A 15,378-nucleotide genomic window follows, 5' to 3' on the forward strand; every position below is an offset into this window, starting at 1 on the left:
GAAACCTCAGGGAGGGCAACAGAGGAGGGATCCCTCTCCCAGGACGGACAGACGTGCAATAGATGCCGTGTGTACAGTGAAAAGATAATACATTTACAACATAGGTAGACCAAATGTTTGGAAATGCATGTGCCGTAAGAATGAATACAGAGTCTTCATGCAGTGAAGACACCATGTTACTCAGATAAAACCAGGTAAGGTAGGTGATAAGACAAAGGCTTAGTTCCAAATTATTCTCTACTTTTTACCTTCAAGCATTATAGGTCTTAAAGTAAATGTATAGTAGGTGTTTACCTTGAGGAAAGTCTGCCTCCAGGTCAAGGTCGGGCTCGTACTCTTCCTCATCCTTTCCTTCCTCCTTATCCTCCATTTCTTCCTCGTTCTCCTGCTCGTTCTTCTGCTCGTTCTTCTCCTCGTCCTCCTTCTTCTCCTCCTCCTCCTCCTCCTCCACCTTCTCCTCTGCCTTCTCTTCCTCCATATCCTCATTCTTCTCTTCATCCTTCTCCTCTTCCTCCTCTGAGCTGCTGCTGGAGGCCTTCTTCTCTCGACGCTCCCTCTTCACCAGCTTCACGTCTGAAACACACAGCCAGGTTGTTTACAGTCAACACTTTTTGAACTGTGGGAAATGGCGAAAATCAAATATGACAATACTTTTAACCTTAGTAAGTGTTTCCAGTTCGTTGAGCTGTATTTCTAAGTCAAATGAAATCTCAAGAATGTCCATAAGCTCTGCATTCATCACATTAAGTATATCAGCGTTTCCGCCAGGGGGCGTCTTGCCGTCATTTGACGCCCTGAACTGGAGCCGAGGGCGTCCAAAAAATAATAATAATTCGAGAGAAGATCGAGTTTTTATCGCTTGAAATGACGAAAAGGAAAAAGGACAAGGACATCCCTCTGTTGGAGGGGCAAAGGAGTCTGGTGGGATTATTTTCGCCGCCAGCAAAGCGTGTTCCTGTGACGGAAAGTGTACTGCCGGCGAGCCTTGACGGGGGGTGCTAGTGGAGCACGCGCGTGAACGGCGAGCGCCGGAGCCTCGCAGCGGCAAAACTGAGGCTCCGTGGTAAACTGTGGTAACATGAAGAGCCGTTTAGGAGCCGAAAGAGACGGCTCTTCTTAGTGACTACTGACTAGTCACTTATGGCGCATTTCCACTACACGGCCTCGCTCGGTATGGCTAGGCCTCGTTAGGACTGGCTCACTTTATGGCGCATTTCCATTACAGTTTAGGAACTGGGGTAGTATCTATAGTAACGCAGTGTAGGCGGAGCCGTGACGTCATCTTCAATGAGAACCCCAGAAAAACAACACAGCCGTTAGCTGTTAGCACTCAGAGCTCACAGCTCCTCATATATGTTCAGAAACTAGACAAAAGTTAAACAAGTACAAACCACAGACTGCCTGTGTCATGGCGAATACAGTCGCTGCTTTATTTATGTCTGTATAGGCCGTTGTTGTGAGTGTGGACGGTCGGAGCATATACTGCGTTAGCTTAGCCAATCTCCATTTAGAAAACACGCATTTTAAAAGGTTTTTCCCCTGCCGTCTGTCTGCAGACTTGACAAAGCATTAATTCATGGTTTTTACTAACCGGTATCAGTATGTTGTTACTTCGGCATCATTTTGAAACGTGTATTACAATTAAATCACGGTCAAATATGTCCATCTTGTTGTAGTTGTTGCCCCCTTGCCAGCGATTCTCTCTCTAGTTTAGCATACTCAGCCCGACTCAGCCTCGTTGTCTCTGGCCCTAGACCCACGATTTTATGAGGCCAGAAAAACTGTGAATTAGGACCCGCCGGCCGGTACTAGGCTAAGTGGAAACGCAACCAAAAACGGGCCGCTGACGTCACAGCCCTCTTAAACCGTGCTCCGCGCTGTAGTGGAAACGCGCCAGAAGAAGAGCCGGAATTCCCATCACTAATACGTAAAGAGATAATATCTATAAGGGACGGCTCAATTCAAAATTCAAGTCACGTGACACAACGCGACGTCACACCCCAGCCCTGGTCTGGCGGAAACACTGAAGTATATCATCTCATGTGTATTAATGGAGACATCATGAGTGTACCTGGCTTCTCGTCGTCTGAAATCACCTCGGCCTCAGAGAGCTTATCGGCCTCCGGAGGGTCTGAGGGAGCTTCTCGTTTCAGATCTTTGAAGGTCTGGATGAGCTGCTCCGCCCCCTGCAGGGTGGTGGGCAGGAACACAGGCACAGGGACCTGGAGAACACAGGGCATCACAACTTTAATTGATGAATGGCTTACTTTGCTTGGGTGACACTAACAACTAACAAGTGTTTCCTAATTCTTTTCTTTTCGACCTTACAACAGACACTTAAGCAGCCTTGTATTATAACTTAAACCGATATATTCCTGCACTTCAACTTTATCAGTATATTGAAGTATGAATGCTTGATTCTATTCTATTCTAACGTTTATGATAGATTTTCTCTATTGTATGTTAAAGTCTTGTTGCCGTTTAGCATGAATAATCAGTGCGTTTGTCATGTCTTACCGGTACAGGCAGAGTGAATGGAGTGGGGGTGAACTGGGAATACATGTTCATGGGTACGGGGATGAAGACAGGCACAGGTATCGGTACAGGAATATACTCCCTCTTCACACCATCGTCTACATCTGTGGACACACATATGCCGATAACATTATATATGCAAATCCATGTGTTTACTGATGCATCAAGAAGTTGTGATTATGTAGGTCAAGCTGCATGAACTGAAGAAATGCCCCAATTCTACATCATATCATTTCCCTTATGCAAACTAACATTATCTCACCAATATTGTATCCAAAAGAAAAATACTACTTCAGTTTTTGCACACTTCTAAGTAAGCTGGTTGTTTACCTGTCTGTAAGAGTTTGCTCTGCATGTGAGGCTTGCAGTATGTAGCCTTGGTGAGCGTGAGCGGCTTGCAGAGCACCGCCTTGTTCTTCACGTCTCTCATCAAGCCTCCCCCAGCGTACGCCAGAGTGCCCTGATTCACCATCTGCAACATGCCAGGGAAAAGAGTGCAAACATTAAAATGTGGTTTTTCTAAAAAGGACAGAAAGTACACACAAGTCTTGTAAAGCAGAAAATATATTCAGCTAACCAAATAGATCTCTAGAACACATGTGTTTACATGTTGGCAGACGAATGCACAACAAATAATTCAGACAAAGCAACAAGTGATGTCTCAGAAACTCAAATAAAACCTTATAAAAACGTTTACAAATTCTCACTTACCCCAAGTTTGACCCCTTGCGCTTCATACCATGTAGAGAGGAAAATAAAAAATGTACATATAAATAATCAAATAAAGCAGGCAGACAAGATATTTGTTTTTGTGTAAATATGCTTTAGATAAAGTGAATTCATTCCCTCGTACATTTTCTGTTACATGGAAAAGAAAACTGCACCTTTAACAATAAAATAAATATCTATCCTGCACATAGCACTTACATCTTTTGGCTAATTAAAAGCTAATGCACTTGCAGGATGCTAACTCTTTGGAGTGTGTTTCATGGTTGGTTGCACTTACTGTAAGTGTCTTTGGATAAAAGCATCAGCTCGATCAAATGTAACTTAATGAAAACCTGCTTGATACGGTCAAATGAAGAACTCTAAAGGAAACGCACACGTGCACAAACACAGAAACACTTTTTATGCTACTATGGACAATCTTGCACTAATGTACATTTCCCAAAGATATTGAAGTGACTGTTAATATTTTATATATTGATTGTTGTGCTTGTATTTATGTGTCCTAAAACCCGGAAGTAAGTTAGCATTTTACCACGTCCGGTTCCCTCGACAAAAAGCAATGCAATTTCTCCATAGGATTTTGGAAAATAGCTGGAACTAAGGTCTGTGGTTGAAACACATTGAAGAGACGGATCACGTTTTGTTCTACGACATTAAATCCATCAGCAGTGACCCCACTGGTGATTTCTGAAGAGTTTACGTGTCTGAAAAACAATGGTTGTTAACAAGTGGCTGAATAGGACTACAGAAGTTGTCCAGGCCGTTGTACGTCATTACACCGAACACGTAAACACTCCTCTAAGTTTGTTTGCCCTGTTCTGCTTGAAAGCAAGTACCTGCCTCCTGCAAACTGTTCAAACAAACGCTTCAACTTGTTCCATTTAGAATCTGTATGTTTGAATATGGATCTTAAGTTGGCAGCGACCCTGTTGTAGTTCGTTTATAGCATAACATTAGCATTTTGCTTCTGGCGACTAGTTTTATGATTCGAAAATGATAAAAGTAGGGTAGACATGTGGAGATTATCCGGCTGAACAAAACGTGATCCGTCTCTTAAATGAGTTTCAACCACAGACCTTATTTCCAGCTATTTTCCTAAATCCTATGGAGAAATTGCATTGCTTTTTTGTTGAAGGAACCGGAAGGAGTTTACATCCGGGTTTTAGGACGCGTCACTGCGGTTCTCTATGTGTGCATATGTATACTGTTGATTATGTATATATAGGATATACATATTTTTGTATTTTTGTATTCGGGATTGTGGGAAATGGTATTTCGATCTCTCCGTCTGTACACACAAACTGAAAGATTGACAATAAAGTTGACTTTGAATCAGTTCTTACCCACGGTGCAGTTCTCGGGGCCTTTCTGTGTGACCATGATGGGGTCGTTCTGCTGCAGGTAGAACTTCAGCAGACAGTCCTGATCACAGAACTGCTTCATCTCCTCCCTCCACATCACAGACTCCGTCAGGCTCCCCTGAACCTTACAGCAGTCACACCTCGCCGCCTGGTGGAGACAAGAGGAACTTCAGGACACAAAAACATATTCCTGCAGGGGTATCGTTACAGCCAGTCTTTAGATTTTATCAAAAAAAGCAGAATATTGTTACTTAATGGTGACCTCTGTAGTCAAGACTATGAAAGACTACATTTCCCTTAAGAGACACAGAGATGGGCAACCTGTGTGGAAGACGCCATCAAGACACCGTTTTTAACCAGTAAGTTATATTAGCCTACATAAAGTAATAGAAAGACGATCTCTGTTTTTTATTCTTGTATTTGAGTTGTGCCTCTTTTGTTTTGATTTGTTTGACTATTGAAGAAAGGCCTATTTTCTTTGTTGAATGTTTGTTGAATGTTTTCATTTTATTTAGATTAAACGCGACTAGCATCAACACATCATCCGAAGGAGAACAACTCCTCACAACTGTAAGTAAAACTAATAAATGAACAGATAATGCGTTCGAACGGTCTGTTTAAAGCGTCTGAGTGGCTTGATGGTAGGGCTGAACGATTAATTGATTTTAAAACGAAATCGCGATTTTAAATGATGCAATTATTATTATATTTAAAAAAAAAAAAATGTGTTCTTCTTGTGTGTCAGTCATCCACACCAATCAGAAGTGCTGTGCTCCACATGTACCAGTCATTGTTAACCAATCAGAAGTGGCCCATGATAGAAGGTGATAGACAGATTGATCCAATCACCTGCCAAGTATTTTTTAAATACTTTTCCAAATGGCTTCCAATGGAGCTTTCCTAGATGGTTTGGTGAAACAAACCATCTGAGTCAGGTTAGTAATGCTCCATCACATGTGTTACAGGGTGAATCTTTAACTGAAGCTTGACTTTAAAGCAACCCAACGGAAGTTTCATGTAAGTTTAGTTCATTCACTCGTAGCTCGGGCTGCGGGGGTGCTAGAGACGGGAGCACGTTGATACGACCTTCCTAGCCGGAGATATGGCCGCATTTTACAATAAACTTCCGTTGGGTCGCTTAAAAACAAATATCTGTCAGAAAAATCGCAATTAGATTATTTCCCCAAAGCGTGCAGCCCTACTTGATGGAAACAAAGTAAGGAAGCTGTGACAGATATATTTGTGTGTTCATTTATTAAAGGCTTCAGTGAGTATGATACCTTGTGGTACCAGTCGTGGAACTTCTTGGCGCAGGCCTCGCTGCAGAAGTCTCGCGTCATGCCTCCGAGCTGCCGGGTCAAACCTCTCTTACACAGCTGGCTGCAGTGGTTACAGCTCACACACTTCAGACCCAGGCGCTTGATGAAGTCCTGCTTAAATAACAGCTTACAGCCTGGGGGGGGGGGAAGGAAGAGAAGAGGAGGAAAGAGAAAGACAAAGACAATTGTCAATGAAAAGGAAATCCATCTCGACCAGAGGCAATAAAGCTAAATCCTGGATATTAAACAACAGATATACAAACATTTTTTAAACTTTGCCTAAAAATCACTACAAAAGTATTGAACACACACACAAAGACACAAACAGGCGTTGAAAACCAATTGTCACGCTGCATATTTAGTTGTTTCATCTAACTTTTACACAGATTTAATTGTACTATAAAAGTTATATATATGTATTAATACATCCCTAAGAGGTGGGAAACCTCCTGTCTGCCATCAGGATTAACATACGGTAGGGTGTATGAGGAGAAATACCAAGCTCTTATACATTTGAACGTGTCATAGATAAGCACAATTCATAGTTTGTGCACATTTGTGTAGGTATATTGAGCCTATATTGGATATTGCCTTTATCGTGAGAGATATTGTGAATATGAGAGATTAAGTGATTTCATGTGACACTTTTTACTTTCTCTATTGGATCAAATCAGCCTCCGACTACTTCAAATGACTCAGATTAACGAAGTGTCCTCCAGAGGAGAGCAGATTGATACCTTCGCTGCAGAAGGGTCTCTTGACTCCGGAGAACTTGACCATCTCGTGCAGCGTCTTCTCCTCCTGGCAGTACTCGCAGAACGTCACGATGCAGTGCAGCTTCTTGTAGTCCTCGCAGCACGTCTTACTGCAGAACTGGTACGCCTTTTCCTGAACAAACACACATTTGGATATATATATTGAACCTCTAATGTCTAAAACATTAAATTACATATATGCTCATTGTGCATGATTTTTATTTTTATAATCGGCTTTGACACAAAGGTTTTCTTAACTCGTCACTTTATTCCTGAGCCGAGCTGGACTACTTGATTATCCGTCAGTTATTTTCTTAACTTAACTGATTAATCGTTAAGTCTATAAAATCTATTTGTTCCAGTGAATTTGTATTATTTTAAAAATATTTATGCAAATCTAAACTGTCAGTGTCAAAAATGACAACTTTCCAGGAGTCCAAGTTGACACCAATGCATTGATTTATAAAAGACCAAAATCAAAACATTTGTACTGGAATTTATGATCACAGGGGAATAAAACAATGATCACATTTGAGAAGCTAGAACTAGTGAATATTGACAGTTTTCCTTAAGTATTTTTTAAAGTATTGCATTGACTGGTTGCAGACACACATTTGAGCATCTTCATTGTTTTACACTACTGAAGTTTAAAGGTCACCTATCATGCTATTTGTAGGCAATAGCACAGGTCTCAGATATATACAAAAACATGTCTATGAAGTGTTTTGCTCAAAATACCAAACAGATCACCCATTCTAGCCATGCCTCATATCCCTCTATTTCACTTCCTGTTTCAAAAGTGCTGATTTTGGGTATAAAGCTTTAAAAAAAAAAAAAAAAGATTGATAAAAAAATAATAAAGGAGGGGTCTGAGCTCATGCGGGACCCGGCAGCTACTGTCTAAACTAAATACTGCCGTGATGAAACGCCATATCATGGATTATCAAGGATTATTTCTGAAACAGTATGGAGCTCAAAGGCTTTCTCTCTTGCCGGTTATACCACAAGGTGAGTTCCTTTTTATTTCCTGCTTCTTCACACACATGCTCTCCAGTACAGGTTAGCTCTGAGTGTTAGCGATGCTAATGTGAACATGCACCGACCATATTACGTCCAAAACAGTCGGGCATTGTTTCTGATAGCAACGTTTCTGATAGGCCCATGGGTGTAAAGCCAGCCTACATTTCCGATATTACGTCAGATCGGACGCAAATCTGGATCAGCTCCGTTGTAGCCCCGTTTTTAGAGATTTGGGTACGGAGGAAAAAAGAGACAGGGTTTTATTTTCTGACGCTGCGTGAGTTCCCTGGAACACCGGGGACACATATTTATGTATAAAAGACATCAAAAAGTGCATTTTGCATGATAGGTCCCCTTTAAGTACACTGGTCATATTGTATTTGTACTAGTTGCCTTGTCATTTTGCATTAAATGGTTCTTGTATAGTCACATTTTTCTTTTTTTGTAACCTTACTATTCATCTGTACACATTTTTGTTCTTCTGCTGCTGTCACACTTCAAATTCCCCTCACTCAGTGAAAGTAAAAAAAGGGACAGTTCGTCGATGATACCTGAATACAAATGACAAATCTCTCCCCCCTGATAGTCTCACCTCCCACTCCAGGACCTCCGGCCTCAGGCTGAACGCTCCTCGACAGTAGTTACACTTCAGCTGCACGCTGTTGTTCCTGGTGGAGAGCGCCGTCTGTCCGTTGGTGGCCGTTTGAAGAGTGGTGTTCTGGAAAAATAAATAAAACACAGAGAAAATGAACAACTGTTCATGTGTAACAACCTCCAACGTGGGTAATGGCCAACGTAATAGTGGTTGTACTTACAGAGGTAATTAACACATCGAATTAATACATTGACTTGCAAATATTTCTACACCCACTAACTTGTCTTTGTATGTGGGTGTTATGATATGAAGTGTGTTGTAAACAGGGATAGAGTACAACATTCTTGTTCAAATGTAAATGTATGCAATGTGGTGCTTAAAAAGCTAATTAGGTCATGGAGTCCACTGAGGGAACCTGAGCTGTTACATGTTTTTTGAGCTGCTGTTCATAAGAATAATGATAATGGTGTATCTGGGTTTCATTTTCACAACTTTTATTTCTTATCAAGTATAGTTTAGGTCCGTATTATTGTGTAAAGAAATTGGGACACAAGCTCTGATCCACACAAGTTAAAACCAAGTATCAATAAGTCGTTATTAATCTAATTGTTTAAACATGTTTTGCATAAGATTACTATGTATGGTTATTTTCAGCATCATCCTCATTAGGGATGCTCCGATCGATATCGGCCGATACTCACTCTCTGCCGATCGATCGGTGCTCTCTAAAAATGCCGATCGCGAGAGCCGATAGCATGACGTAAAATACATGACACTGTTCTCTGTGCGCGGCAAAACAAGCTCGCCAAAATGGCTTCACCGGTCTGGCAGTATTTTAAGGTGTCTGAAAATGACAATAAAATAGCGGTATGCAACGTGTGTGGGAAGCAGAAATCCTGCAGCTCCACCCGCTGTGACGGACCGGGGACCGGAGCGAAGCACACACTAAGAGTTAGACCCAACACACTTAGCTATGTTATCTACCTCTGGAACAAGCTAAACTAGTTATACATATATTTATTCTTCACTGTCGGGTCACTCATTACTGGATCAGTGAGCTGCATGAGATGGTGGGTGTTTCTCAATCGCGAGGACGCTTGCTTGGTAGCACATGTCTGCCGAGCATCTTGCTTCAGAAGCGAGTCAAGAATACTTCCTGGCATTCGGAAAACAAAGAGTGGAACACGCTAGCAAGTGTGCAGGTGTGCGTCATATGAGAGGCCCCGCCTTACAACTTCCGCCACAGATTTGGGGAAATTGGTCCGTGCGCAAAGCATTGTGGGGATTTTAAGACCGCGGAGTCTACTCATGTGCACACTCGATATTTCTCCAAACGGAGTACGCCGGGCTCGGTAGATTTCCAAGTATGCTGGAGATTGGAACAGTTCTTCGGCGGCACTCGATGACGTAGTATGCTTGAAATAGTGGCTCTGGAGCAGCTTTACTCGACATTGAGAAACACCCACTGACAGGCTGTCAGGAGAGAGAGAGAGAGAGAGAGAGGAAAAGAGAGCGTTTCCGCTAATTTCTCCCGTGTTATTATCCAAAGTGAATGTAAACTTGAATAATGTACTTCATTTGAATGTAATAATTATGTTGGTTGTTGTTTGTGGAAGCGCCAGTGAATGAGCCCCATTAACTGAGTTTTAAACATCACTTTAAATGGAAGATCCCCATAGGCCCCGCCCACTCGATCGGATCAGCGATCGGTATCGGCCGATACTGATTCTGGCGATCGGCCCCAAAATTAACGATCGGAGCATCCCTACTCCTAATGGCAGCTGCATTTAACCAAATAGTGTTTTGAACTATTAAACCAGAGGACATCAGAGGTAGATTGTCACGGTATGACCATTTAACTTCCATTGTAAGATTGTAAAATTGTAAAAAGGAGTGGTTTGAAATGTCAGAGAGCTCTCACCTGGAACTTGGTGACGCACTGCGAGCTGCAGAAGTTCAGGATGCTTCCCTCCGGCAGCGTGGCCTGGTACTGCGGTAAAGAGTTCCTCTTACAGAAGTGACATGTAGGCTCTGAGGCTGCACACACACACACATTAAACACACATTCAAACTCACGCAAAATGCATTTAATACACAAGCTTATGATTTTGTTTTAAAGGTGCTTTTACAGAAGATCAAATGACATCAAATGCCTGTTTATGCATTCATAACAGCAGCTTTTCTATTCTCCTCTGTCGAGCCAATTATCAATCATCGGAACATGAAAATATACAAATAAACGTTCAGACAGCGCGCAGCTTTCACCACATAACCTCGAGTCGCTCAAATCTGCTGAATAATTTAACGGATTCGTTGAAATGTGCAGAACTTCATCTGAAGGTCCTTTTCCGGGAAAAAAAAATTGAGCATTGTAAAACTTTGAAAGTGAAAAGAATATTTTGGATGTACCTTAGAAAAAAAGAATAGTACTATCCCTGTAACCTGGAAAATATGTGGTTCAGAAAAGCTGTTTCTGTGTTATGAAGGGTGATGCATACCATGTAATTATCATTTTTCATAAAAGAGCAAAATGTTGGTCTATGCTGTCAATTATAGTTTTTAGAAATAGAGACAACCGGTATCGGCAGGATAGACTTTAAAAATAATGTGCATCAGCTGAGAAGATCTTTGAAACTCTACTTGTATATCATCATTCACTTTTAAGCATGTAATACCCTATTTTTTCATATTCTAATATTTCCTTTCTCTGGATTCCCCTTAAAGCCTAAAGAAATTCATCCTTTGAGCATCAATTTGCGACAAGATAACAGCGCCGTGGTTCATTAAAGGACAACTTGCTGACCACTTGGGTTTTTATTTCTCAGTATTGGCTTGTGTCACAGCAACTATAAATGTTTTTGTTGTTGTTGATGCAAAAGCTGTTGTGTGTGTGTGACTCACCGATGAAGGAGGTGGAGGCTATCTTGCTCTTGTTCATGCAGTTGACGGAGCAGTAGGAGCCCATGGTGCCGGACGCCCCCAGGCTGTGCAGCACCTCGCCCGTCTTGATCAGAGTTTTACACGTCAGGCAGCTCGCAAGCTTACTGTTGGCCTGTGACAGAGAGGGAGACATGACGTCAGAACAACAAGCAACTTATGATTATAAGATTATATTAAAAGGTCACCTATTATGCTAAATCCACTTTTTCACGTCTTCTCTACATCAACATGTGTCCCCTCTGTGTAAAGAGACTCTGAAAGTTTCAGGGAAAAAGATTCTCTCTCTTTTTGTCCTGATCCATTTATATAAAAACCTGTCTGAAAATGAGCGGATCAGATTTTGGCCACTTTATGATGTCATAACGATGTTTTGGCTTGTGTAACCATTAGCCAATCAGCAACCAAGGTAACCCCCCCACCCCCTTATCACCTGAATCTCCTCCTAGAGCACCATTGCGATCATCACAGTGACTAGGAGAAGCAACATGAGGCCTAGAAATCTAATAATTATCGCATTACCTGATAAAGTCTTCAATATGCACTGAGACACAAAGCATCATTCTCTCAGTACAACAAGGATAATTCAATGATATCTGTGTGTGGATAATAAATCATGTCCCTCAGTGTGCAAATCTGTAATTACTAAATGGATTTTTAGTCGTTTGTTGTTTAAAAACTGACAGGCATAACATCATTAAGAGTTTATCTCCTGCTGCTACACAATAAATGTTCTCTAATTAGAGGAGTGGACAGTTTGCCAGCGGCCAACAGTTGTGTATTTCCTAGAGAAATCTTGACGACATAGCTGGTCGGAAATGGAAAAGATAACAAATGTAAATGCTCACAATTTCTCTCCGCCAGGATTAGATCATCCACAAACGTTTGTACTTGTACACGAGAGCTCATTACTGGACAAACATCCGCTCATAGTTCACTGAATTTAATAACACTGAAATTAGACTCCATAGATTCTTCTATTCTTATTAGTGTAATATCCAATAAGCTGGTGTTGCCCAGCAACAAATACAATTCCAACATTTCCGGTTAATATTATTCTGCCACACAATTTATTCACAGGATTACTGGACGTTTTAAAAGAGATCTTGCTTTTAAATTAAAAAGACATGTCCAATTATTATTATTATTCTTCATTTGGAGATCATAAACATATTGGGATGTTTTGAACAGAAAGACTGGTTGGTGATTTCTTTAAATCAGCCATCATAAAGACAGCACTTTGACTTAAAAAAGATATACTTAACCTGGTGGTTATATGCTGAAACTCATCCATGGTTAATCTGTTCCACTGTTTTTAGATCTGTGAAATGTAACTGTAACCTTTTATTGTTTATTTTGTAAAATATTGTATTATTCTGTTAACTTTTCTATTTGTTAGTTACCGAAAATCTGTTGTTGTATGTCATCATTTACACATTAACAAGCGACAACTATCTAACTGAGTGATATTTAAAGATGTCCTTCCTCTGGATTCCCCGTAAAAGCCTAAAAAATCTTCATTACTTGAGCAGCATTTTGCATTCATTTAATGATCATTTGCTGTCCACTTGGATATGTATTCCCCATTAATGGTGTGTACTTTTTTTTATATTTTAGGAGGTGTAAGGTCAGGTTAATAATTGTACTGTAGTACATTACAGAAGCTGTGGGGGCAGTTCATTGGCTGTGTGTAGGAGGGGGGGGTCACCACAGCTGAAATGATTGAAATAGTTGAATTTTAAATGGACACACACACACACACACACACACACACACACACACACACACACACACACACACACACAACACACACACACACACACACACACACACACACACACACACACACACACACACACACACACACACACACACACACACACACACACACACACACACCCACACACACACACACACACACACACACACCACACACACACCACACACACACACACACACACACACACACACACACACACACACACACACACACACACACACACACAACACACACACACACACACACACACACACACACACACACACACCACACACACACACACACACACACACACACACCACACACAACACACACACACACACACACACCAACACACACACACACACACACACCACAACACACACACAGAGCTACAGTACCTGCTTGAAGTCCCTGATGCAGTTCTGGCAGCAGAAGCGTTTCTGTTGGCCGTCCACCAGCAGGAAGTGGTTGGCGGTGGATCTGGAGGGCAGGTAGTCTCCACACTGCTCACAGCAGTTCATGATCAACCCGTTGGCCCGTCGGTAAACATTGAAACACGTGTCGCTGCAGATCTTATGGGTCACAGTCTTAAAGCTAACCTCGTGCCGGATCTTTGGAGAGGGAGAGAAATGCAGAAGGGAAAACTGCAAGAGTTGAAGAATTTTACTTTATTTACCTTTCCACAGTTGGCGTACACTAGAGTTTGTTTGACTGATACACTATAAGCGACACGTTAGCTGACGTTAGCAGCCGCAGTCATAGGGGCTATAGACTTTTATTAGACAGCTTGGTTGAATACTGGATTCTGATTGGTCAATTTAGACATTTCAGAGGTTGTTGAAAGCACTAGTGTAGTTTCATTGGGGCATTGCTATTGCTTTTATTCGCAGATTATTCAAGAAGTATGCACAAGTGATGCAAAATGATTTTTTAAGATGTTATAAATGCAGATGGTTGTGGTTGCTATGTGACAGAAGTACTGGTTAGCCGTGATGCAGAACCATCCCACAGATTAATACTGAATGGGAGAGCTGGAAAACACTGTGAGGAAAGTCTTGCAATGCTCTCAAGTAACGGATGTTGGTTAATTTAATTTGGATACACTTGTGGAGCTGGGACAACCACCAACTAGTTGACTAAGGCTTTATTTTGAAGTGGGAGGAACTATTCTCTCCAATTTTGAGACTGGTTTTGTTCAAGGATGCCATGGAGACTGAGTTGGAGGCCGTAACACACCATACTGAATGTTACTAATGGAGAAAAAAGAGAAGTCGGGAAAGGAGAGAACAAGAGAAGAGTGAAGGCAGACGAGGAAGAAGAAAGGTATAAATATTGAATGAAAGCAGCCTGAGGAGGAAGAAAAGGAGAGACAGAGGCGATGAAATGAGGGTAAGATAACATTCATTAAGGGGTGAGAAAAGAGAGGAAAGGGTGACGAATAGGACTTTGTTTAGACGGCAGCCACACTCTACTCTCTGTGTGTTGGACTGCATTATATTTAAGGACGTTCGTAATGTTGTGCATCCTCAGGGAGTCAGATTATTACAAACACCTGGAGATTGCTTAAACCATAATTATACTTCAGTACAGACGAGAACAGCTGCAGACTTTCACACGATCTGGTTCTTCCTCTTTAGACTTTATTCAACTACTTAATTATTCATTCCATTGTCAGGAGCATAGAGGCATGTGTTGCTCTGCTTGAGAGTGACAGGTAAAGGAAAGGAAAGGAGTACTGACCTCTGTGAGTTTCCCGCAGACGGTACATTTGGTTTTGAGGATTGATTTGGGCGGGTTCTGTTTGTTCTCGTACGCTCCGAGACAACCCGTGCTGCAGAACTCCTGAAACGCCTCGCTGGAGTCCACCTGGGCCACGATGGTCCCCTTCATGTTTGTGATGTCCCTGAAAACACAACACAGAGCAGAGATACACTTACATCTACAGAACAAATGTCCATCACTGTTTATTTCTTGTGTCTTAATTTCTCTTATGTACATTGCCTTGTTTTTTATTCTGCTGCAATGCAAAAATGTCCCAAATTGGGATCAATAGAGTACTTATCTATCTATCTACATGTGATAATAGAAAAAATTGTTTGATTAACATGTTGGTGCTTTTAGATGCCGCACTCCACTATCTCCATGCACCTTTATCTAAATTGAGATTTAATTAAATACCTTAATTAATTTAAATACTACAAGGATCACAAAAAAGTCATGTCATATTATTTTGATATCATTGATGTTTTCTAAGTGTGTTTTAGTGTTGCAACCATATATGTGTATTTTTTAAATGGATTGTCAAATACACCGTACAAAACAAAAAAATATATGTCCTCATTATAATTATTCGTATTACATATTG

At 41.3% G+C, this 15,378-nt stretch overlaps 1 protein-coding gene across 1 annotated transcript in view; it reads right to left on the minus strand.

The window, feature by feature from the left end:
• The window catches only part of zmym2 (zinc finger, MYM-type 2), a 38,793-nt gene that overhangs the window by 9,709 nt on the left and 13,706 nt on the right, over positions 1-15,378 (minus strand). The window contains 13 exon segments of the mRNA XM_034147074.1: positions 295-573; positions 2,072-2,222; positions 2,518-2,639; positions 2,866-3,007; positions 3,247-3,266; positions 4,608-4,773; positions 5,906-6,078; positions 6,682-6,832; positions 8,312-8,437; positions 10,236-10,351; positions 11,216-11,366; positions 13,412-13,624; positions 14,754-14,916. Coding sequence (XP_034002965.1) covers positions 295-573; positions 2,072-2,222; positions 2,518-2,639; positions 2,866-3,007; positions 3,247-3,266; positions 4,608-4,773; positions 5,906-6,078; positions 6,682-6,832; positions 8,312-8,437; positions 10,236-10,351; positions 11,216-11,366; positions 13,412-13,624; positions 14,754-14,916 — 1,973 coding nt within the window.

This window comes from Trematomus bernacchii, unplaced genomic scaffold (assembly GCF_902827165.1).
Source record: "Trematomus bernacchii unplaced genomic scaffold, fTreBer1.1, whole genome shotgun sequence".
Lineage (NCBI taxonomy): Eukaryota > Metazoa > Chordata > Actinopteri > Perciformes > Nototheniidae > Trematomus > Trematomus bernacchii.